The sequence below is a fragment of the Coenobita brevimanus genome, chromosome 68 (assembly GCF_032717465.1).
Source record: "Coenobita brevimanus isolate Jiangsu-jjx chromosome 68, ASM3271746v2, whole genome shotgun sequence".
Lineage (NCBI taxonomy): Eukaryota > Metazoa > Arthropoda > Malacostraca > Decapoda > Coenobitidae > Coenobita > Coenobita brevimanus.
Genome location: NC_137021.1, coordinates 2,091,965 through 2,117,748, shown reverse-complemented (window position 1 = coordinate 2,117,748; position 25,784 = coordinate 2,091,965). Strand labels below are relative to the sequence as shown.

At 41.3% G+C, this 25,784-nt stretch overlaps 1 protein-coding gene across 1 annotated transcript; it reads left to right on the top strand.

Moving 5' to 3' along the window:
* Positions 1 to 679: 679 nt before the first annotated feature.
* On the top strand, positions 680 to 25,481 carry LOC145405775 (uncharacterized). Its single transcript, XM_080277011.1, has 8 exons — positions 680 to 764; positions 2,773 to 2,918; positions 7,188 to 7,304; positions 10,059 to 10,171; positions 11,918 to 12,066; positions 17,796 to 17,921; positions 20,172 to 20,313; positions 24,614 to 25,481. The coding sequence occupies exons 1-8, from the start codon at positions 686 to 688 to the stop codon at positions 24,870 to 24,872; spliced, it is 1,131 nt and encodes a 376-aa protein (XP_080133137.1). The 5' UTR covers positions 680 to 685; the 3' UTR covers positions 24,873 to 25,481.
* Positions 25,482 to 25,784: the final 303 nt, after the last annotated feature.

The following is a 25,784-nucleotide window of genomic DNA, read 5'->3' as shown; positions in this document are numbered from 1 at the left end:
AACTACAGGGCGTGGCTCGAACTCACGACCCACCGGTCCCGAGTACGACGCTCTACCACTGAGCCACCGTGCCCCCTTTGTATTTAAGGGGCATGAAATTTCTAAAATCTGTACAGCCATTTTCACTGTTTTGCGGGGGACCATTTTGTATAGCACCAGTATTATCCCCCCCCCCCCCTATAATCCTGCCCCGCCACAGCGGCTTTTCCTAGAGTCATTTCCATTGGTCTTGCCCCTGGAGCCATAGTTATAAAGGATCTCAATCAATTTTCCCGAAAATGAAGCCTTCTTATCCTTTTATTCTTACAAGTAGCCTGATCATTTTGTTTTTCCATATTTTTAAGTAAATATTTAATTTAGTTTGACTGTGAAGGGTTAGGCAGCTGTAATGATGGAAGACAAAAATATAAACAAGCAGTACACAACTTGGACTTTGATTGGTTTATGAATGACAGACCTTTAATTATTTGTACTTAAGTAATACTATTATAATGCGAATATTTGAATAATATTATATTTTTTCATTCTACACAACATCCTGCTATATGAACAATAGCAGCACATAGTTATGATGAAAATGTCCCGTGGTGAAGATGGTCTAAAAGTTAGTTTAAGAATGACGTTCCAAGGAATGTTGACTTAAGGAAATTGACTTACTTCAGAGGGGTTGTACACGTACAGGAAAATGGAGATTATTTTTAAATGTTTATCGTTACTCAGTGTGTTTTTAATGACTGCAGCTTCCACGGAAAACTATGCTCTATGTAAGTAAACTGAAGCTTAGAGTTTATGGTGTTCTGTGACATGGTTCCAACACTGGTGCAATACTGGTTTCTAGGATGTCACCATAATTGCCTGAAACGAAGCTTTCATGTGCAGCAAATGTTGTGGCTGTTGTCCTTATGTTTCTTATTCAGTGGATTCCTGGCCAAAAATGCAACAGGGTCCTCAGTAAATGCAAGCTAATTTAGATATCCACAGTACTAACTTCATCTTGCCATATTTTGTATTATTTCATCATTGTTCCTTGGCAGATGGTTAGTCTGTGCATTCATACAACTATGGAATCTGGTAACTTCGTTTTTGTAGTCAATATAAAATATCACTTTGTACCTACCTTCAATTTTCAATGGAGCAGGTAACAAATGATTACAATACTGCACCAGTATTAACATTAGTGCACAGATCTATTGATTAAAAGCACTTACCACATAATAATTAAGAGCAACCATCACTCTGCCAACCACGTTTCAATTGATCAGAAATAATTGCCACTAGAACCAGGAAGCCATTACTTACTGATAGGTGTCGGCTGAACCCCACTGATCTGAAAGGTAAAATGTGAATACATTAGTATAACTCACTAGAATGCATCAAGCCTCCCTCTCTTCCCCTTCTTTTCCCTACCCTTCACCCCTTCCTCTCTTCCCCTGCTTTTCCCTAACCTTTACCCCTTCCTCTCTTTTCCCTACCCTTCATCCCTCCCTCTCCTCCCCCTCCTTCACCCCTCCATCCCCACCCCCTCTTTTCCCTACCCTTTCCTCCCCCTCTTGTCCCCACCCTTCACCCCTCCCTTTCCTCCCCCTCTTTTCTCTACCCTTCACCCCTCCCTTTCCTCTCCCTCTTTTCCCTACCCTTCACTTCTCCTCATCCTCCCCCTTATCCCTACCCTTCACCCCTCCCTTTCCTCTCCCTCTTTTCCCTACCCTTCACCCCTCCCTCTCCTCCCCCTCTTTTCCCTACCCTTTACCCCTCCCTCTCCCCCTTCCTTCTTTTCCCTACCCTTTACCCCTTCCTCTCCTTCCCCTCCTTTCCCTACCTTTCACCCCTTCCTCTCCTTCCCCTCTTTTCCCTTCCTTTCACCCCTCCCTCTCCTCCCCCTCTTTTCCCTACCCTTCACCCCTCCCATTCCTCTCCCTCAATTCCCCACCCTTCACCCCCTCCTTTCCCTCCCTCTTTTCCCTACCCTTCACTCCTCCTCCTCCTCACCCTTTTCCCTACCCTTCATTCCTCCTTTTCCTTGCCCACTTTACCCTACCCTTCACCCCTTCCTCTTTCCCTACCCTTTACCCCCCTCCCTCTCCCCCGTCCTTCTTTTCCCAACCCTTCACCCCTCCCTTTTCCCCCTTCTCTTTTTTTCCGTCCTTCACCCCTCGTTTTCCTCCACCTCTTTTCCCTACACTTCATCTCTCCCTCTCCTCCTCTCTCTTTCCCTACTCTACTCTTCCCTCTCCCTCCTCCTTCTTTTCCCAACCCTTCACCCCTCCCTTTCCCACCCCCCTCCCTTTTTTCCCTATCCTTCACCCCTCCCTCTTCCCCCACTTCCCTACCCTTCACCCCTCCCTCTCCCCCCCTCTTCCCTACCCTCCACCCTTCCCTCTCCCCCCTTCTTTTCCCTAACATTCATCCCTTCCTCTCTTCCCCATCCATTCTCTGCCTTTTACTTAGGCTACTGTCTGGATCCTTTTCCCCGTAGGCTAATATAGGTACCATATTTCAATGTAATTTTCACCATTGTTAATATTCACTTGTGAGCATATCTCATACAGAATAAAAACTTTAATGTGAGAAACATCAACTGGCAAAAGGAAATCTCTAGAATCTGTGTTTATGAAAGCACAGATTAATTACAGTAAGCTGGTTGTGTCAGTGTACAGTATTTCTAAATAATAATGATGATGATGATGATGATGATGATGATACTGGACAAATGATAATTATAATGACTAGCTACCTCTATTTAGTTTTAATGTTATGTTCTTCATCTCACAGATGACCTCAGCTCCATCAATATGTGTGGCCATGGGCAAGAGAAAAGTTCGCTCTTCATTGGACCTTGGAAGGCAGCCATTGTGAAATTTGGCCATCCAAATGCTACTATCGCTTCACCCTTCAACCGTGACCTCCATGAGTGCACAGTGAGATGTGTTTTGATGATTGTGTGTGTGTGTGTGTGTGTGTGTGTGTGTGTGTGTGTGTGTGTGTAATTCAACGGGTCGGTCAGGATCACTTGATGGTCGTGATGGTCAGCTTTTACCCTCCCGGAAGGGAGCTGAGAGCTCATATAGTCCGATCTAAGGGCAAGGCTGTGACCTTCACACATGCACACACCCGTCCCCTTGCTCAAGGGGGACAGTAACCACCCACTTCGTCAGTGAAACTTTTCGCAACCTGAGCGAGGCGCGAACTCCCGTCCACCAGTTGGCAAGTGGGAACGTTACCACTGCACCAGTGAGCGGTGTGTGTGTGTGTGTGTGTGTGTGTGTGTGTGTGTGTGTGTGTGTGTGTGTGTGTGTTTCTTTGTACACTTATGTTTCAAGAGTGTCTGTTGGTATGTGTATGTGTCTGTACAGTCAGGGTTGGTTTGTGTTTATAATGTCTTTGTACATTTCAGGTTTGATGTGTCTCTACAGCTGAGGTCTAAGAGTGTGTGTGTATGTGGCTTGTGTGTATATATGTCTTTCTGCAGTCAAGGTTTTAGAGTGTTTGTGGTTTGTGTATATGTATTTCAGTATGCACCAATGGTTTACTTGTTGCAATGCCAGGATTTCAAAGCTTAACCCCTGCTCGGCTAATTCTTTGTAAGGTAGTTTACTTCCCCTGAGTCATTGTTACTAATGTAAATTGTACCTATGAATCAAATGAGGCTTGCAGCTTGACCTGTGCAGACCTTCATTGTGCCCCACATGAGGTCCTCAACTGGGCAAGGGTTAATGAAGTATCAATAATCTTGTGGCATATTTAACTGGGTGTGGTGTGTTATAGCTCTCTTACTTTTGTGCTTTCTCATTATTTCTGCATCCTACCTTGCTGCATCTCTGAAGTGGGAAACAGGGTTGGGATGATGATGATGATGATGATCTACACAGCTCTTAACATTGTCAGACATAGGAATAAATTTACTGCGCTGTACTGCATTTTAAGCATCTGCATTTGTGATGTTTTCCTCAACTGAATAAAATTTGAAGGTGTTTCGAAGAATAAATGTGTGTTGGTCAAGTTTGAGGAATGAATCAGCTACCCTTCAGCATCACAATACCTACTTTCTGTTTTTATTTTGCCTAAAATCAGATGGCTTTACAGAGCTCAAGAGAAACCTAGAGCACCCAGAATTTTAAAAACTGTCACAGTAAATGTTTTGGCCAAGAATAAAGAGCTACATGTTTTATTAACTTTATTTTCTTTCCCCAAGAAGGAAGAGCTTTATATTTTATTCCAGTTTACAGTGGGGCCCCTTGGATAGCGACCTTATTAGTCCGCCAAAATGGCCGCTATCCATGAAATTGCTATCTGATGGCCAAACTTCTAACCTAAAAAAATTAATACGGTCCTGGACTCCGTCAGCTATACCCCTAATTTCCAACATTAACCATTAATATCACGTCATGTTTCTTCAGTAATAAGATAAATGTATACTACATATTCAAAGAAGATTAACAAACTTCATTTTAATTGTTTTGAGTGCTTCTTACTGATAAATATAGTTATCAATTGTAGTTATTGTACCGTGGTAACCTGCTAGAGCCGCTAAAATATAAATACCGCATGCACTTCAACTAAACCCTATAGTCCTACTGTGAACACTAATAAAATAAACTTAGGCCTACACATAACATGCAAAAGGATAAACAAACTTTTAAATCTCTTTTACTATTTATTGTTAATATTACTGTCGTGCTTGGTGGTTACTGTTCCACAGCAGCCTAGTGACCACGGCCCTGTCTCTGCTCACCCTCCATCTCTTGTCCCTAGTCTTCCTCTTGTCCCTCACATTGTAACACATGCAAACGAACTTCATTCTCGATGCAATGGGCCTCTGTTTCCTCATCTTCCCAACCATCATATAGGTCCTCCTCGAGCTGAACAGGGGGCATGTTGACATCGTCCTCTTCATCTGACGAGGCATTCAAAATGGCTTGTCTTTGTGTCTCAAACCTTTCTTGCTGATGACTTAAAAATCATGTGATCAGTGTTTGGCGCTTTGCGTTTATTTTGTCATTCAGGTTCTCAGTGAAGATTTTCGTCAGATCTCGGAAATACGCTAGGGCTTGGTCTCGACAGTTAAAATGGAGAGAGGTTACCTTGTCTTGAACTTCGGACAGTACAGCCAGGATTTCAGACAAATGCTTCACTGTTAGCTCATCTGGTTTCTTTTCTTCTTCCTTATCTTCTTGCACTTCCTCTTCCTCTTCCTCATCTTGGTTCAGCATCTCCTCAGCAGTTTCTTCTTGATCTTCACCTCCTACCAAGTCCACAATTTCTTTGTCAGACACACATGAGAGTCCCGGCACAGTTCTGATGACATCAGCAGTCTCACATGCCACCACCTGCTGCTCCTGCCTGGCTGCCTTGCCCGCCTGTTTCAAATGTGGAATCAGGGGGGGGGCCCAAGCATGTGCAATGGTGGCTTGATTGATCTGACCCCAAGCTTCACAGAATAAATCCACTGCATGCTTTATCTTAAAAGACTTCAAAAAGGCCTTGATGGTCATTTCCTCTTGATCTCTTCCTCTTGACTTGCCTCTTAATCAGGTTCACTGTTGCTAGAATTAGCCTCTTGGATCTCCTTCAGTTCTCGAAAGTTGTCAGTCTTTTCCCTCAGTTTGCTGTGGAGCTTGCCATAGAAGAAGAGTTTAGTGTCAGCAATTAACTCTTGATCTAATGGTTGAATTTTGGCAGTAGTGTTGGGAGACATAAAAACAATCTGTATGCTAGGGTTGCGGTCTACCATGATGCGAGCGTGCCCAGGTGCATTATCCAGGAGCAACAATATTTTCAAGTCAGTATTTTTTTTCTTGCAATACTTGCGAGTCTGGGCCACAAAAATCTCGTCTAACCACTTAATAGAGAGGCTTGAGGTCATATATCCAGTGCTGTTTGAGTACCACACACAGTTGGGGAGCTTGTTCATATCCCTGTGGCAGTAGGAATGTGGTTTGGCATATTTACAGACAATAACGGGTTTCATTTTGAAGACCCCAGAAGCAGTGCAGCAAAGCAGGACACTGAAGTGATCCTTGGCCATTTTGGTTCCAGCAGCCTGATGAAGGTTTTTGTGGGCCTAGGTGGACTTGGGTGATTTCTTCCAGTACACCCCAGTCTCATCAAAATGAAAAACTTGATCTGGGGTGTACCCTCCTTCCTCCATAATAGCCTTAGCAATTTGGGGAAATTCTTGTGCAGATGTAGTGTCTGCAGATGCAACCTTGCCCTGGTAGAAAGACAGCTTTAACCCACAACATTTTTTAAACCTGTGTAGCCACCCACATGAGGCATTGAAAGGAACAGGATTTTGGATATATTTTTTTTGGACATAGTCCCTGGTACACTGCTATTGCCCTTGCACGAATTTCTGGTCCATCAACACTTGCTCCTTTTCTTAATTGCCTTGCTAACCTCTTCATTACTTAATGTTCAGTCACCACTTGGACTCTGTTTTTTTCGGTAGTGTCGTGCATGGCCCATCTAGCTCCACCTGCACCACCCAAAAAATACTTGTTGTGGTTTCTGTTGCTGCCTTTATCTCATCCTTTTTCTTTCTTATGTTTCTTACACTCGATTCTGGCACATTCAACAGTTTAACAATTTCACATGTCTTTGCACCGTCGTCAATCATCTGGATTATCTTTTTCTTTTCCTCCATGCTGTATTGTTTCTTTGGCTTGCCACACATGTATTCTCTGGCCTTTTGTCACTTTTACACTACCTGCACTTCCTGTTCTTTTCCCTGGGCCACCACCACCACTTGGGCCAGCCCCCGAAGTTGAAGCCATGATAATAGAACACTCAGTAGCCAGACAATAAATGGAAGGTCACAAAAAACTTTAACAATGGCAAAACTGCGACGAGTTGAATGAATGCGCGGCGCATGGATAAACAGTGGGTCAATGAACTGAATGAGGGTAGACTCGCACTCACTGTCAGTGTTACCAGGGTCTCTGCCCACCTGCTCTCTACGTGTTAAATGCCTAGCAGATTTATGCTAACCATGCAGCATTAATCGCTATGAGATAATTTTCTTTTCTTTCACTATCCGTGGATTCCCTAATTAAAAAAAACGCTATCTGAGGGGCTCCACTGCATGGAAGATTATTTAACTTTGCTAGTAGTAACTCACCACTGCCAGTGGATGAACTAGGCCCCTTTAATTTTGTACCACTTGACTTCATTGCTTTGGTTATTTTCAGGTATCAGTGAAATCTCCTGAGGGCTTTGGTCTGGCAGCTGTGATAGAGGAAATGAGAATTCAAGGTTCAGTTGACAAGGAAACCAATGCCTGGAACTGTGATGGAGATTATGTGCAGGTAGGTTTGTTAAAAGATTCACAAAGAGTATGTATATATGTGAATGAAGTGAAGGGAGAAGGGGAGAGCAACACTAAGGATGCGGTGAAAAGACAGAATTGAGACATTTACCGTAGCTATAGATAGATAGCGTCTTGTATACTGCACAAGGTTTTCTCAGTATCCACCATCTGTTATTTCTAGGCTACCCTCACACATGCATTTAGCATATAAGTTATGTAACAGTCTTTAGGAATTGCAGTTTGTTTTTTATTTCAGCCACTTTGCATCGGCTTACACAGTGCATCAAGCCATAGGTTAGATAGATTTATTATGCACAGTCACAATCACATTAAGACTACTGTTTTGTATTCTTGAAATGTATATATTAATTGAAAGGATTGTGGAAGGTTTTGCACATGGATGGTGTAGATGGCAAGCTGCTAAGTTGCATCATGAGTTTTTATGATGGTGGTGATGCATATGTAAGGGTAGCCTAAATGGGCATCTAAATGAATAGTTCACAATCATTGTGGGTGTGTGACAAGGTTGTGATGTCCCTATGGTTGTTCGATATAAATATGGATGAGGTGATGAGAGAAGTAAAAACATGAGCACTGGAGAAAGGAATGGCATTGGTAATGAATGGTGATGGATGGAATATCTCAAATTTGTTGTATGCTGATGATGCAGTGCTACTTGCAAATACTGAACAAGAGCTTGGTAGACTAGTGCAGAGTTTTGTAGATGTGTGTGAGCATCGTGCCTCGAGAGTAAGTGTAGAAATGAGCAAAGTGATGGTTACTGAGAGTGATACCAGTAGTGACTCCCAGTGTGATGTTACAGTGAACGGAGAGCGAGACTGAAATTGGTGAAAGACCTCAAATACCTGGGCACATTGATAGAAACGATAGGAAAATGTGCAAAAGAAGTGGAAAATAGAGTGACACAAGAAAGGAAATTAGCTGGTGCTATGAAGGCCTGGATAAGAAACATAGGCTTGAGTGTTGCTGCTGTGTGAGGCTTAGGCAACATGAAGGAGTGTTAAAGTCAACTTTAACATATGGATGTGAGACTATGGTGTGGCATGAAAATGAAAAGTCAATAGTAAGAGCAGTGCAGATGGGACTGTTGAGGAATGTGTGTGGAGTACAGAGAGTAGATAGGACACGGAATAATGTGATTCGTGAAAGATGTGGAGTGAGGAAGTCTGTGGACACCCAAATCGAAGAGAGTGCACTGAGATGGTTTGGTCATGTGGAGATAATGGATGACAACAGAGTGGTGAAAAAGTTATATCTGGGTGAATTTGATGGAGGGAGGAGGTGAGGTAGGCCAAGAAGAAGGTGGAGGGATATGGTGGATGAGTGTGTGAGGAATAGAAGTATGGAAGTTGGTGAGGCTAAGTTATTGATGAGATTGAGCTGGCTGGATGAGTTTTGTACAGAGAAGCACCTGATCAGGGATCTGGCACCCATTTTTAACGTGACAGTGTTCGGATTGGCTCTGTCATATTATACGGTACACATATGTGAAGCTACAGAACGTGATGAAAGTTTTTTGGCCCATCAGATGGAACCAGGACTTTGAGGGCTTGAATGATAAGTGAATGGAAGTGTGGGCCCATTGAATTGGACAAACTTTTGCTGTCTCGACATTGCTACTTGTCACTCTGTCCTAGGGTGGGAAAGGAGGTCTGGATGATGATGATGATGAAAAATAAAGTTTTCCTGTAAGTCCTGTAGTCCATTATCCTCCTTTGGGGGATAGGGCACTGAGAGATACTTGCATAACCAGGCAGCATTTATACTGGTGCAACAGTGATAACAGTTCTTCTCCAGTGTCAATTTTCTTGGAAAGGAAGGGCTTCAATACTGTATTCCAGGAGTCATATAAGTACAGTAAACCCTCTCTAATTCAAACCCAAATAATTTGGACATCGGTTAATTCAGATCTTTTTTGACCACCAGATAAATATTTTAATTTGGACAGAAATTCAAATTAAGAGAGACAAGTCTGAAAAGGGTTCCAGTGATAAGTGGATGTGAACAGTTTTTGTAGTTTCAAGTGTAGTAATAAATGTAATTTTTAAGAACTGTACAGTACCTTCAGTACAGTTAAGTGTACTGTACTTTACTACTGTGTTGCAAGACTTCATTATCAATGTTTGACACTTTTATTTATTGTATTGTGCACTCTTTGAGTATGAAGTAATAATATACTGTTCTGTTCAATGTTTTTGAGAAAAAGCCATGTTTTAGTGAGTGTGGGTGTGATTTGGGGATAGGGGCAAGCATGAGCTCCAATAATTTGGATTTTCGGATAATTCGACATAGGGTTCCACCCAGTTAATCTGAATTATAGAGGGTTTACCGTATTCTTTAACTGCACTTTATACAGAAAAAAGATACAAAAGACATGCTGGTATTACTTTTGAAAGTACAATTTCATGGAACCCTTGTACAGTACACCACAATCAAACCTGGGACAGTATCAGTATGTAGTAGAGCTCCGGACATTTGGTACACCAGACAACCTTGATTTTTTTTTTTTTTTTTTTTTTTGGGGGGGGGGGGATGATAAAGTGACTGAAATGTTGTCAGTCTTTAGCTGAAACGACTAAGTAGCTGTAATGCATGTACTTTATACATGAAAGTGTAGCCAGACCTCTGCTGCATACTGATGCTGACCCATGTGTAAGTATGATATATTGTACTCTACAGTATGATTAACATTGTGATGTTGGAATATTTACTGGTATTTCTTGTTTTACAGCTTAGTACTGCTGGGTCTACTTTTATTTCAAAAATCCTAGACCTCCTTCCTGGGGATGTGTTCAAGAACAAGAAGACGGAACAGCTCTGTGGAATCAGAGCAAAACGAAACTTGTGAGTTTCTCTACCGTACTTTACTCATCAAGCCATATTTTTAATGTTTATTTATAATTCTGGGGTCACATTTATAAACTCTCCTAAGCTTAAGTTGTGTATAAGTTGTCCTGTATATACATTCGTCTTCACTCATGATCCAAGCATTTTACCTGCTCAGTTCCCAAGACTGTATTGTCATCAGTTTATAAGGCTCTCAGACACCTCCTTTTTGGTTATTTATTTTGCTTTTTAAACCTCATTATTCCCTTGTCTGTTGCTGACTCTTTGTATTACAGACATAGTTTGCATAAATAATGTAAGATAATATTAGTGTGTGATATGATATGCAGAAATGTACAGGAAAGGTTTCCAAAGCTGATGAGAAAAGAGGCCCTGGACACTGTGAAAAATGATTATAGGCCTGTACATTTTTTGTTTTTCTACAGCACACGCCCTCTATCCACCTCATACTTAACCCATTCAGTCTGGGGTGACATGATGCTGTTTACAGTTCTGCCAGACTATTTCACTCAACTTTACGAATGGCATCTTGTACTAAAGGGGTTTATTGAGGTTGTATCTGACTCCTCTAGTTTGAAACATTTGTCTTAAGCTGAAAAAATCATCAGGATATGGCAAGAATATAATGACAAAACATTGGGTGGGAGAGAGACGCAGGGTAAAGCTTGAATTCTTTATTTTCCTAACCTTTTGGGCTGCACTGAACCCGAAATGATATAAAGCATAAAAAATTCAAGCTGCAATCTGTCTCTCTTCCTCCCACACAACATTTCTACTTGTCATAATGGATCATCTTCAGAAAAAAAAAAAAAAAAAAAAAGTCTCAAATAGTTACCTAAGGACCAAGTATACTCCAGCATACTCCCCTTATTCATTTCACAGATATTTACCCATGTGCATTTATTCTAACATAGCAAAGATCCTTGACTCCTTTCAGCTTGATTGAAGGCCTGCTATTGTTAGACAGGAGGGTTGATTTTTTTTCATTAGTAACCAAGGTAGGTGAGGTCGCTCAACATCTACTCACTCGGTGTAGTGCTGCTCCTGGGTGGCTGCCCTTTTTTCTCCTTTCTTTCCTTTCTTCCTCTTATGTCGTTCTTTCCTTCATTCTTTCTCCTACGGGTGACTTTACACTGAGTGACATGCCAAATGGTTTCCTGTACACCAGGAAACCATTTACTATGCTGGGTGGTACCCATATAACCAAACTATGGCGCCTGGTGGTTCAGTGGGTAATTCAAGCACTCCAACTGGATTGAGCCTGTGTCAGTTCATATCCAAGCGGTGGTTGGGGTTTATTACTCACAAAATGCAACTCAGGGATGGGTGAGGCTGGTCACTCAATTTAAATGTCAGAATCAACTTGCCTGGCCCCGGGCTTCAATGCTTCCCATGGGACAGCACAGGTTTAGATGATGGATGGATGGACCAAGAAGACATTCCTGTCTCATAACAAAGGGTCATAAAATTTCAGTGAGCCAGTTCTGTCAGGTGAAAACATACCAGCTACCACTTGTTTACTAACACCTCACAGAACACCACTGCTTTTCAATGTCAAATGCTGAGCTTTTGTAGGAGATGGGTAGTGAAATACATTGCTAGTAATGAAGAAATGTTAAGGATATGATGTATGGATGTAGTATCATTTTATTCTGCCATTAGGCAACAGGTAGCTAATTGGCTAAAAGAGGATGCAAATCTGTCAGGTATGATTAAAACTGACTGTGTATTTCTACACTGCAGGTTTACAGAGGTTGGTTCCAATGCCAATGTGCTGTCCACTCTGGCTGACAACCTAGAGGTGTTCTTCCACCAAAGCAAACGGAGAAGTGTCCCCATAAACAACTACTTCCAGATTGTCATCACCACCTTCAAGCATATCAGGGAGGCTGGTATGGTCTTTCTTTTGCCTAAATGAGTCTTGCTGCATGGTTGAGAGTCAGTCAGTTATAGTTTGAATTATTAAAGCACCTTCTCTGACTTAGTAAGAAATTTTGATCCTAATACTCATGTGCAAATTGTAAAGGGTGAATTAAATTTAACATGATTGTGGTGCACTGAAGAGTTTATTACAGCAGCTATTTCTGATCATATATTGTAACGGATGCTGGGAAGTTTGACTGTGATATAGGTTTGATAGTCTGATCAGTTTGTATAATTAATACAGTTACTGTTATACCCATAAGTACTGTACTGTATTACCATTACAGTAATATACCTTTTGCTATCAGTAACTTCTGTCAAGGGTTAGTGCTGCCTTAGTTTAACTTAAGCGGTATTAAACGTTCACTACAGTACTAATGTCATTAATACTGAATAATACTGAAGTATAGCTGATATAATTTAAAAAAGTAATATGATATATAAGCATCATCAGAGCTTAAAACTAATGACCTATTTATTTTAGTGTGATATCTTTTTTTCCCTACAGTAAGCTAAGAGACACAAATGGTATGAATAACTACAGTCACTATTTTCCCTCTGCCAGTCTTTACAAGTTTTGCCTTGCATTTGTAGTGATGCATGAAGCTTGCTGCGCTATTCCTGCTCTTTTCTTTGATCTTGGCTCTGAAACAATTATGCCTACATTTTTTGTGGCATGAAGCTTCATATACCATACAAGTAGATGTAGATGGAAATTTAAAGGGTATGCCATTCCCAAGATAACGTGCATAAGGATGTGTAAGGATTTTTTTTTTTTTCTTCTTACTGTTTAGAAGGGATGTGATGGATATGCTGAATTTTGAACCCCCTTTATTGTATTTGCTGTTGAATAACTAAAAGTTATGACTGAAGCTTATCATTGGCTAGCAAGAAGATTCATTCGGTTTTTTTAACCCAAATGCCTCCTTTTTTATTTTCATAATGTGCTAGTATCATAATAATTATTTTGTTTAAGTATGAATAGCCCATAGCGACAGTCACAGTTTGACAACAATTCATATATCATCATCATCATCATCATCTTCCTTATTATTATCCTTGCAACAATACAGGCAGGCCTTATTACAGTATAAGGGAGGTACTGGTATGTACTCCAAGACTGAACAGATTTTTCCGTGCAGTTGGTATTGTAAGTCAGTGTGGACACTTGCATATGAGCTTTTGAGGCTGCAATGGATGTTTGATAGGCAACTTCTCTGGTCTTTACTGTACTGGAAGGCTCCACCAAACCAGAGGTAATCATAACAGGTTGATTTGAAGTTCCAACCTGCATGCAAACACTAGTTCCAGTCTGAACATATGGCAGGCAACACTGACTATTCCAAATACTTGGCCCTCACTGTACATAATACAGCACCTCAGAACTTCTGGTACAAACTATGTGAATAGAATAAGTACAATAAAACATGTCCTAATACTCACAACTTTGTCCTCATGCAAACTGAACAATAATATTATATAGATATAATCCCATGACAGCTGCCCCATCCCTACACTATAAAGCCAGTGAGGATAAGAAGTCTTGCTGCTGTCTCGCCAACCACACAACTAGCATCCCCATCATGGCATCATCCAGTACTCATTTACACATGAGGTTCAAAGCAATCACTTGCTTTGAAGCAATGAATTACTATTTGCTCATGAATCCTTTGAAACACCTGTATGAATCATATACAACACAGTTCATTTACACACATGATTACAGAAAATAACATACCATTTCATAGGTACTGTTATCAGACCTGCCAATACATTTACTTTGGTGAAAATAGTAAACAAGAACATAACAAAGGTGATATGTAATGACTTGTTGTATTGTGTTCACTCTTGTCAAAGAGAACAAATGGGAGGCATTGTTTCTATCATGCCCCCTGGAAATGATTAACATTTTTATCATCATCAAAACCCTATATCTCCCAAAAAACAGGATGGGTGGGTAGGATAATTGAGACTGCACTTTAGTACCATGAATTGTTAAGTGGGTTGATGTTGTTTTGCTGATTTAATGCAATACAGTATCAAGAAAAAAATATATAAGGAAGATAAGGAAAAAATATTCATTACATGGTGTATACTGTACATGAAGATAGCATTTTTGCATTTTTTAAAAAACTTTCTTTTGCATGTTCAGTGAGCTTTTGGTAACATAATATTTTGTTTAATTGCATTGCTTTTGAAGTGCATTGCATCTTGATGTTTAATTTTCTTGCACGCTTACAAATTTAAATAAATTATTCAGTCATGTTCTTTATCACGTCATAGTTTATCTGATCTCTTAACTGGCTTGAAGTTGTGTAGTTGAGTGATTTGCCTAAAACTTTATGTCTGTTTAATTAGCAGTTGTAACATCTAGTACCGGTAGTTTAGTTAATAGTCAGTTATTTCGTTTGCCGTGTGGGCCTTCCCTCAGCAGAAGAAAATTACCTGGCATCAGACTGAAAGAGTTGATACAGTATATGTATTTAATGTGAATGTTAGTTTCTCCCGGATTTGCCAGAGATTATGACTTAGTAACTTCTGCTACATCACTGCTTGTTCACCTGAGGAAAGTTCTGCCTTATACACCTCCCTGCCAGTTCGGACCTTTATGCGAGAGACAACCACTAGTGAAGCAGTAGTCAGACACTCAAATGTCTGGTAACACTGTGTGGGAGGGGAGAGGTTAAGGGAGAAGGAAGGCTGGGGGAGCTGATAGTTCCTACCCCTCCCTCTTCCATCCCCATCCTTCTCACACAGTTACCAGACTGATGAATGTTGGCTACTACTTCGCTACCACTCATCTCACATTTACTATTTCGAAGTGGTGAGCGAGTGTATAACACGGAACTTTCCTCGGGTGTACATAGGAAGTGAGAGATACTGTACCCATCACCTGGCAACTTGTCTCTTTAGCCCTACCCTCTCACCCACCATCCATAGAATGGAAGACAGTAGACTTGAGGCCAGAACTTCAGGAGGGGTGTGGGACTTAACTGACAAGTTACCTGATGACAGGTATGCTGTATTACATACTCTGAAACTGGGTTTGGTGGTACAAAATGAAGACATGTAGTGCCAAAAATTGTGACACTGGCAGAGGTTAAGAATACAGTAAAGAGACTAAAGAATGGAAAGGCCCCTCCCTGTAAAACAACTAACTCAGTGTCAAATGGCCATCCTTTACGGGATTGTGATGTCTGGCAATGGATGGATGGATTTTTATTATTATAATCTTCATAATCATTGTCACCATTGCCACTGTCATTCTCATCTTCATCATCAATCATCATCATCACCCAGATTCTGTCGCAGCTTTGCATCAAACAATGGGTGGATTGAAATCTGATACGGAAAACAGGCAGGTAACAGGAACTATCAACAGAATGTCCCGAGAAATGTGCCACATCTCCAGTCACTCCTAATTTAAGATTTTAAATTGCCTTGGTACATATTCACATGCAGTCAGATAATAAATACAGTAAATAAATAAATACATTAGAGGACAACTGCTGTAGGCTGGTTGGACATGCTAGGCAGCTTGTGTAAATGTGTGTGTATATATATATATATATATATATATATATATATATTTACATTAACTTGGTTCAGATTTTCATTCTTTTGTAGCTTATTTCATGTAGCTAAGTGACAGAAAAAAATAATGGTACAGCTTTACATTATTTCTCTACCACTTCTTTAAGACAATTCAACAACAGTGTTAGAGCATTGGCAATTTTAGGCCAAGTTTGAGTAAGAGGAGTATAGAATACTAAAGTAAGACATGGTTAATAAACATGAAGACTCTCCCCCACCCACCAAACCCTCCAGTCAAAACTAGAGTCCCTTCATGTTCTCAGGAGCAGATATTTCCTCAGTACATTCCCATCCCGTTGATTCTCCCGCGTTTCTCTTTGCCCAGCAATACAAAGGGGGACCTGGATATAACACTTAACTTTTGTCGGTTGTATTATTGGGAAAGATTGGGACTTGGCAAAAATTGGTTGTCTTCCTCAATGACCTTCATGCAGTCAGCAGGCATTCTTTCTAAACTTTCTTCCTCTTCTTTATTGTATATGCACCTTTTTTTTTTTCAGTAATTTCCTCAACTTAGTAATGTTCTCTCCTCAGTACAGTGCATTTTTTTTTCTTTATTATACTTACCAGACTAACATCAAATTCAAGACTCCCTGTGCCCAATTAATGCCCATGCTTCATATTAACAAGTCCTCTCCATTAATACATTTTTCCAGTATTTATTCTATTTATTCATTTTGTCAGCTGTTTCATGTTTCTCTGCTTCCCCTCATCCTTTCATCTTCTTGCCCTTATTTAACTTCTTTGGTCCAGCGATGTATTTCTAAGTTCATTCTTGCTACACGTAGATGATTTTATTTAACCTTGAAAGTGAAATAAGGTTGTAAATAAGTTAATGGAGAGTATTTCCAACCCTGTCACTACAGACAATTTCTCCAAAGTTAACAAAATCTTCTGGAGGTAGCATTTAAAAAAAAAAAAAAAAAAAAAAAAAAAAAAAAAAAGTCACTTTCTTTTCATTTTAATAGCAAGGCATTCTTCTTCCCTCCTTGTGCACTTCTGTACCCATATCCATAGGCTGTACTGATATTTTTCATCCTTCTTTTGTAAGCCTGTGCCATGCTGGGGGGGGGGGGGAGCTGATACCCCTCTATGCCGGCTGATTTTGGATTCCTTTCCCTGGCTGAATGAGCTTAATAAATCAATATATGATCCCTGGCACTAATAAAAGTAATTGCTAAATCCAAAAAGTTAGTTGAATCAAGTCGAATTGGTGCCACTCTACCTCAGAAATCTTCAAGGTTACTGAGAGGGCAGAGCAGCTTTAGTCTGTTAACTGATTTTGGATTTTTTTGTGGCCAAATGGGCTTCATACATCAATATATAATCCCTGGCACTAATAAAAGTAATCACCAAAGTCAGAAAGTTGGTTGAATCAAGTCAGGTTGGTGCCACTCTACCTCTGAAATCTTCAAGGTTACTGAGACAGCAGACCGGCTGTGAGCCTGTGAAAACTGTCACTCGCATCCCGCGCTCCTAAATCAGTGTTGTAAGCTTAGCAGAGAAATGTCCAAAGTTAGCGAGATATGTTATTACCTTCCATTTGCTTGCAATGACTTCTCAGTGCTGCAGGATGTAATCTGTCACTGACGTTTTAGAGGGGGACGTAGATCTACGTCGCTAGCGCAGTACGGGCTAAGCTGGCAATCCAGGTTCCTTTCCTCTGAACACTCCTCTACTTTGTGTTCTGTTTAATAATAGGCTTTTCAGTCCCCTCTCTTCTTATCCACAGCCACTTCTTCAATTTAGTCATCCTTTAGGTTATTTATTCTCCTCTCAGTTTTGTTTCCTCTTCAGTCTAATAGTAGTCCAATCAGGTTCCTCACTGCTCATCTCCTCTTGAATGTAATAAGAGACTGTTCATCTCCTCTCAGTTCCTCTCCTTTTGAACTTAATAACAGGAGTTCAGTCTCCTCTCCTCTTAAATATAATTGTAGGTCATTCACTCTGCTCTCAATTTCCTCTCCTCCTCCTCCTCTGTGTTTCTGTTTCTCCATTCAGTCTCCTCTCCTCCTCCCTCAGCATTTCTGTCTCTCCATCTCCTTGGACTGTAGTTATTCTGCACTCTGACAGCAGGTGTTGTGTTGACGCTCAGTGTTTACAGAGGATTGCCAGGGTCAGTACAAGTGCCTGGGGATGACCAACTACTGCGTCGGCCGAGTGTACCGCTGCGACGGACACCCCAACTGTGCCTTTCCAGGAGGAGGGGGTGATGAAGTCCACTGCAATGGTTAGTCATACAGTCCCTATGTAGTCGTAAACTCCTCATTTAATTGGGTAACTTAGCTTCCTAGTTATAAAAATATCCTTCATCTCCCTCCCTGTCCTCCAACAGGATGCTGGAGTGCAAGGGAATAGCAACTTCAGACTACAGTCCGCTGGGGGTCATGTCGAGTGTGGGGTCACAATAACAGTAATATCAAAGTTGTGTCATAATAACTTTTTGTATGGGATAGCTGACACATTATAAAGGGGTTAACTGTTAAGGGCCTATGGCACAGTACATATTGCTTAGTCCTACCTCCTCCCATTGTTAGGTGGATAAAAAAATTTCACCATGATGATACATACATAGCTATTGATCTATCTATATATATATACATCTATATATATATATATATATATATATATATATATCATCCATCCATCATCCAATCCTACGTTGCCTCATGAGGAGCGTAGGAGTCCAGGGCTAGGTAAGTTGGTCCTGACATTTAAGATGAGAGTGACCTGCCTTACTCATCCCTGAGTAGCATTATGTGAGCAATAAACCCCAACCACCCCATGGATATAAACCTACACAGACTCAGTCCCATTGGAGCACCTTAATTACCCACTAAACCACCAGGTGCCATAATCTGGTTATATGGTTACCACCCAGTGTAGTAAATGGTTTTCTGGAAACCATTTGGCTTGTCACTCAGTGTAGTGTCACCCATAGGCAGAAGGAAGAGGAAAGAATGAAGAAAAGAAAGACAGAAGAGGGTGTAAAGTCACTCGCAGGCAGAAGGAAGAGGAAAGAAGGAAGGAGAGAAAGACAGACGAGGAAGGAAGGAAGAGAGGAGAAGGCAGACACCCAAACAGCACTACATCGAATGAGTGGATGGTGATATATATTTATACTGTATGCAGCATGTGTTAGAAGTGTAATGCTGTATGACTGTGTGACATGGGCAGCAAAGAAAGAGGATATTTGCAGGCTTAAATATGCAGAAATGGCAATGATTAGGTGGATGTGCAGTGCATCCCTGAGCATGAGGCCTGGGGGTGCTAGCTTTAGGATGGAAGAGTTGAGAGGTAGGATGGGACTGGGGTGTATTGGTTTTGTGATGAGAGGTAGATTGAGATGGTTTGGGCAAGTGGATGGGATGAGGGATGATAGTTGGTTGCAGAAAGTGAGAAGTGCTAATGTTAGGGGTATGGAAGCAAGATGCAGACCGAAAAAGACCTGGGATGGGGTCTTTGAGTGTGACCTCAGTGATAAGGGACTAAATAGGGAAGCTGCCAGAGATCGAGCAGCATGGACAGCCACCATTAAGTGACCAAGGCCAACTCATGCAAGCATATTGGAGCCTTCATAAACGAAACAAAATGATACAAAAGTAAAATTCAACAAAGTAAAATTATACAAGAATGCGTGGTTAGTGAGGGTGCTCGCCATCCACTCACTCAGTGTAGTGCTGCTCTCAGGTGCCTGCCCTTTCCTCACTTCCTTCTTTCCATCCTTCCTCTTCTGTCTTTCTTTCCTTCAATCTTTCCTCTTCCTTTCCTTCAATCTTTCCTCTTCCTTGTCTACGGGTGACTACACTGAGTGACAAGCCAAATGGTTTCCTGTACACCAGGCAACCATTTACTACACTGGGTGGTAACCATATACCATAACCAAAGTATGAAGCCTGGTGGTTTAGTGGGCAATTAAGGCACTCCAGTCAGATTAAGCCTGTGCAGGTTTATATCCAAGGGTGGTTGGGGTTTATTGCACACAAAATGCCACTCAGGGATGAGTGACGCTGATCACTCTCAACTTAAATGTCAGGACCAACTTGCCTAGCCCCAGGCTCTTACGCTCCTCATGGGGCGACACTGGATTACACGATGGATGGATGGAATCTAATGTATCAGTATACAAAATGCAAATGTCTTTAGCTAGGGCATAGGAGGCTTCATCCTCCTCCCCTCACTTTTTTTTAAAGTTTATTTTGCATATTACATCTTAACAGCCTCTATTTAACACGGTATCAAATAGTTTTCATCAGTAACATACAAGGGGGAATTGAGTGTAATGTCCAAAACAAACTGCTGAGGAAAAAGTGCTACAAAATCTCCAGAACAACTTACAATATGACCTAGTTTGCAGCTAAAACATACAAGAGGTTATTGAGGAGCAGTGTGCAGAAAATAATCACCAGTGAAAATATATTACAAAATCTCCAGAACCACTTACAATACAGCCCTGAATGTGATGTATTTTTCTTTCCAGTTGGGCGCATCTACCACCCCATCTTCTCCACCACCACCACCATCATCACAGTCCTTGCAGCTATTGTCGGAGCTGGATTGGTCTTCGGCATCCTCCTCACTCTCTTCAGAAAGCTTCGGTCACGTGCCGCCTCACGCACAGAGTAAGTTACAACCCAGGGGCCAGATGCACAAATAAATGTATGACTTTTCCATCACAACTAAAGAGACTTGCAATTTACCTAGTCCGACTACTGTACACCTTGGCTGTCGCCTTTCTTTTCTTTCTTTCTTTTCCAGCACCAACACTCAATACAAGCCACATTCAATCCACACTGCCCTCATACCACAACACACTTCATGCACCTCACTTTCACAACCCATAATCATTCTAGAGCCTCAATAAAACATCTCTGGGAGTGCCTAGCTAAAGTGACCAGTTTCCTGCAGTCCACTGGGTTCATGTTCAGATGAGCCTGGTGCAGCAACAACAACAACAAACAAGATTTGCTTTTGCAGGAACAGCAAGATACACAGAAAGGTTCTACACTCGTTTGTTTTTCTTTCTGTTATGAAAAATCTCTCTGGGTGACTTCACTGAGTGCCTAGCCAAATGGTTTCCTGTCACCAGGGAACCGTTTCAGTAAGTTGGATGTTAACCATAGAACCAAATGATACCTGGTGGTCTAGTGGGTTAAGCATTCCAACTAGATGGGCTTCCATATGAGGGGTGGTTGGGGTTTCTTGCTTACTTATCACCTTTTAGGGATGGTTGAGGATGGTCACCCTTGCCTTAAACAGAATGTCAGGTCTGAGTAACCTAGCCTCTGGCCCCTAAGCTCCTGCTTATATGGGGCAGACTGGGATTGGATGATGGATGGATAAAGTTAACCACCTCATGCACTGTAAGTTTTCAATACGTTTGTGCGACATGATCAGGGAGAATGGCAGCAAGGCAGCCTGGACTTGTGCACAAAGGAAAACATTTCCATGGATTTATTTGCCACGGAAATTGGTTTATGGCATTCATGGATCTGGAAAAAGCATATGGCAAAGTGGACAGAGAAGGATTGTGGAAAGTTTTGTGCATGTACAATGTAGATTGTAAGCTGCTAGGTGCCATCAGAAGCTTTTATATTGGTAGTGAAGCATGTGTAAGGGTTTGTGGGCATCTAAGTGAATGGTTCATGATCAGTGTGGGCGTGCGACAAGGTTGTGTGATGTCCCCATGGTTGTTTACGTATATATGGATGGGGTGATGAGAGAAGTAAAAACACAAGTAATGGAGAGGGGGATGGCGTTCGTAATGAATGGTGATAGATGGAATATCTCAAATCAGTTGTATGCTGATGATGCAGGACTGCTTGCAAATACTGTACTGGGCAAGAACTTGGTAGCCTAATGCAGAGTTTTGTTGATGTCTGTGTGCGTCGTGCCTTGAAAGTAAATGTAGAAAAGAGTAAAGTAATGGTTACTGAGAGAGAAGGTGACTCCCAGTGTGATGTTACAGTAAATGGAGATAGACTGGAATTGGCGAGAGTTCAAATATCTGGGTACAGTGATAGAAAAGAGAAGAAAATGTGCCAAAGAAGTGGAAAGTAGAGTGACACAAGGAAGAAAACTAGCTGGTGCAATGAGGGCCTTTATAAGAAACAGAGGCTTGAGTGCTGCAGCTGCACGAGGCTTACATGAAGGAGTGTTAGTGCCACCTTTGACATATGGATGTGAGACTATGGTGTGGCATGAAAACAAAGTCAAGAGTAAGAGCAGTGGAGATGGGTCTGCTGAGGAAAGTATGTGGAGTACAGAGGGTGGATAGGGTACGAAATAATGTGATTCGTGAAAGATGTGGAGTGAGGAAGTCGGTGGACACCAGAATCAAAGAGAGTGTACCGAGGTGGTATGGTCATGTGGAGAGAATGGATAACAAATGAGTGGTGAAAAAGGTATATCCGTGAGAATTTGAAAGAGGGAGGAGGCATGGTAGGCCAAGGAGAAGGTGGAGAGATTTGGTGGATGAATGTGTGAGGAAGAGAGGTTTGGAAGTCAGTGAGGCTAGGGAACTGACAAGTGATCGAGCTGGCTGGATGAATGTTGTGAGGAGAAGTGCATGATCAGGGATTTGGCATCCCTTTTAAACGTGGCTGCGTCTGGACTAACTCTGTCGGATACGTTTGTGTGAAGCTACAGAACGTGGTGAATATTTTTGGCGAATCCGACAGAGCCAGGATTCTGGGGGCTTGAAGGATGAGTGAATGGAAGCATAGCCCAATGGACTGGGCAAATTTGGGCTGGCTGGACATTGCTACTCCTCTCCTTGCCCTAGGGTGGGAAAGGAGGCCCGGATGATAATGATGAGGATGTGGATGATGGAAATTGGTTTTACTATACCGTACTGGCATAAATTGTATACCATCATCTTTATTGATGTTTATTCTACTGATTAATAAAAACATACAATACTGATAAGTAAAAGCAATGAAATGCAGTGAGAATAAACTTGTTCAAGAATAAAAATAGCTTCAAATAACTTCCCAACATCCTAGTGCAAAATTTTGGCCACACCGAGCAAGAGCTAAGCATATATCTGGATGCAGAATTTCATGAGTTTTCTAGTGGCGTTTTCGGAATTTTGATACGACCAACAGTTTTCAAGTAAACTGCCAAACATATGCACCAAAAACTGAGAGAAATCCAAGTATGTACAGTATTTGAAAGTGTTGGCTTTGACATAAACACCGTCCTCTCTGACACACCAAGGTTTGAAGCACTTCATGCTAAAACAATTTTTGATTAATATTTTTGCCCAAAACTGCCTAATCGGTATCCCTTCATACCAACACTGATAGTGATGCAGAGTGCTTCATCAGTTACTCTTCAGCCTAACACCATTTTGACACGCTTTGCATCATCATGCATGAAAGGGTTAAAAAAAATATATCATCAGGCTAAAGCAGTTAACAGAATCTATCTGTCTGTTGCCAGATGCTGTAATCCTGTAATGGGTGGCCACAAACAAATTGCTTCCATGTCATCCTGTCCCCTGCCATTTCACTGCCCCTCTCCCAGCTCACACTCCCTCTCTCATATACCTCTCCACTCCATCCCTCCATCTCACACTTGGCCTCGCCCTCCCTCTCCACCTCACTCACATACACTCTCCTTATCAATCTCTCACTCTCCACCCTCTCCATGTGGCCAAATCATCTCAGCGTGTTTCTCCTAACGCTTCTCATCACATCCACGCCCACACCACAATGCTCCTTCACATCCTCATTTGTCAGTCTGTCTCTCCATGTTACTCCACATGCTCCTCTCAGATAACTCACTTCCACTGCTCTCACTCTTGATTTTCGTCCCTCCAACAAGTCCAAGCTTCACTTCCATATGTTAGAGTTGGTAACACAATCCTGTCATGCAGTAACTTTTTCACTTCCATGCTCACTTCCTTGTTTCTTATCACTGCTTTCATGGAACTGGCAACTTTTCTTCCTTGTTGTACCCTTTCAAGCACTTCACCCTCTAAACTTCCATCCTTACTCATCACACTACCCAAGTACTTAAATGCACTTACATTTTCCAGTTTCTCCTCATCCAACCTCACTTTACATTCAGTGACTTCATTTCTCTCAAAGACCATAACTTTACTCTTCCCTACATTCACCTTTAGATTCTGTTTCTTACACATTCTCCCAAACTCATCCACCAAGCCTTGCATCTCCCCTTCATCTTCACTTAACAACACTGTATCATCTGCAAACAACAGTACAGGGAGTTTTCAAATACTGCCCTTTCTCATTAGGGCCGCTCCAACATCCACTGCCCTACATTGTATCTCTTTTATAACCCCATCCATATACAAATTGATCAACCATGGAGACATGACACATCCCTGTTTCAATCCAACCTTCTGACAGAAAACTTCACTCAGTTCACCATCCACATGCACTGCAGCCTTAGCACCCTCATAAATACCGGTACTTTTCACGGCCTTCAACAACTTCCCATTTACTCCATATATTCTTAATACTTTCCATAATCCATGTCTATCCACCCTGTTATATGCTTTCTCCAAATCCATGAAGGCCGCATACAACTTCTTTCCCTTCTCTAGGAGCTTTTCCACTAAAGATCCAAGAATGAATATCTGATCTACACAGCCTCTTCCCTTCCTAAAATGCTCCCTGTTCTTCTCCAGCTGATTCCTGTTATTTCCCTAACTCTGTCAATAAGTATCCTACCATATACTTTTCCTGTTACACTAAGAAGACAAATGCCCCTATGATTACCACATGCTTCTTTTTCCCCTTTTCCTTTGTACAGGGGAATAATTATATCTGACTTCCAATCCTCCGGGACTCTACCTTCCTTCTAGGGCAATACTGGCATATTTATTTTGTCACATGTACAGTATATGATTTTTTTTTTTTTTTTTTTTTTAAGTGACGTATCTTGGTTTTGCAGAGGCGTTGTGGGAGGTGGAAGAGGTGTGGCTGCCGCCCCACCCATCCAGCGACAACACACCCTGCCCCCCTATGAGGCAGTGGTCATGGCTGATATCGGCAAGAACAGTGCTCCACCCTCCCCCAGTGCCCCGGACTTCCCACCCAGCTATGACACCCTCTTCCCTGACGGTTACCCCAACCATACCACCCCTGATAGGTCCCCAGAGTCACCATCCACAGGGCAGGTCCATCAGGAAGAGCCGTCACAACCCACTTGAACTGTAAGTGCCAAAAAGTGCTGGTGTTCCTCACTTACACCTGTTTCATTATTATGCTGCTCATAAACTGACATTATTTTTACTTCTGTATACAGTATGTTCATCATGATTCACTACAAAGTTGTTTTATAGCCAGAAAGAATATTTTTGTGCTTGCTGCCACAAAGCCATGATCTAGTACTACATGGATCACTGAAAACAGGTTCTTTTTATGCAACTGCCCACTAACACCCAAGATGTTAAGTGAGAAATGCTTGCACTTTGATGTAATATAGGAACTATACTGTCAAGTCATTTTGTATAAGGAGTAGCAAATGCAGGATGAGAGTTTAGCAATAAAATTTCCATACAGACTGTAAAAATTTAGTAATAAAAGAATCAGTGTTCATACCAATTATTGCCAAGTAATAGACTGTTATACAGTATAGTACTTGAAATACTGCACTATAATAACAATGTAGTACATGATGCACTTATGTGTATGTGAATATACAGTATATAGGCTACATGGACACAACATATTCCTGTTTTGAGAAAGCAGCATGCAGAAGAATAAGGTCATGTTTGTACAGTATTCAACCAAATTTGTATCCAAATCAAGAATGTTAAACTTATCAATAAGCATATAGTACAGTACATCACTGAGTTTATGTGAATTTTCTTTGAAAATTAGGAAGTCATGATGTAATATTATTTTATGTGTAGCTACTAAAGCTAAAAATAGGTATTCATAGTAGCCTGTGTGTTTACCAGCACATGGAAATACAGACTGTTGATGCAGTCATTCTTTATAATCTCAGAAAACAGTGAGTGAGGTTAGTCTAATTTTGACCACGCATAATTCCAGTGATTGTGCTTTAATAGTCATAATATTAGGGCATCTAGACAAGCTTTATATATATATTATATATG

Bases quoted from the DNA above. Each gene is read 5' to 3' on its own strand.
- LOC145405775 (XM_080277011.1), top strand. From the start codon at position 686: ATGGAGATTATTTTTAAATGTTTATCGTTACTCAGTGTGTTTTTAATG. The intron at 12,067-17,795 runs GTATGGTCTTTC...CAGTGTTTACAG, and splicing joins CAAGCATATCAGGGAGGCTG to AGGATTGCCAGGGTCAGTAC. The intron at 17,922-20,171 runs GTTAGTCATACA...TTTTCTTTCCAG, and splicing joins TGATGAAGTCCACTGCAATG to TTGGGCGCATCTACCACCCC.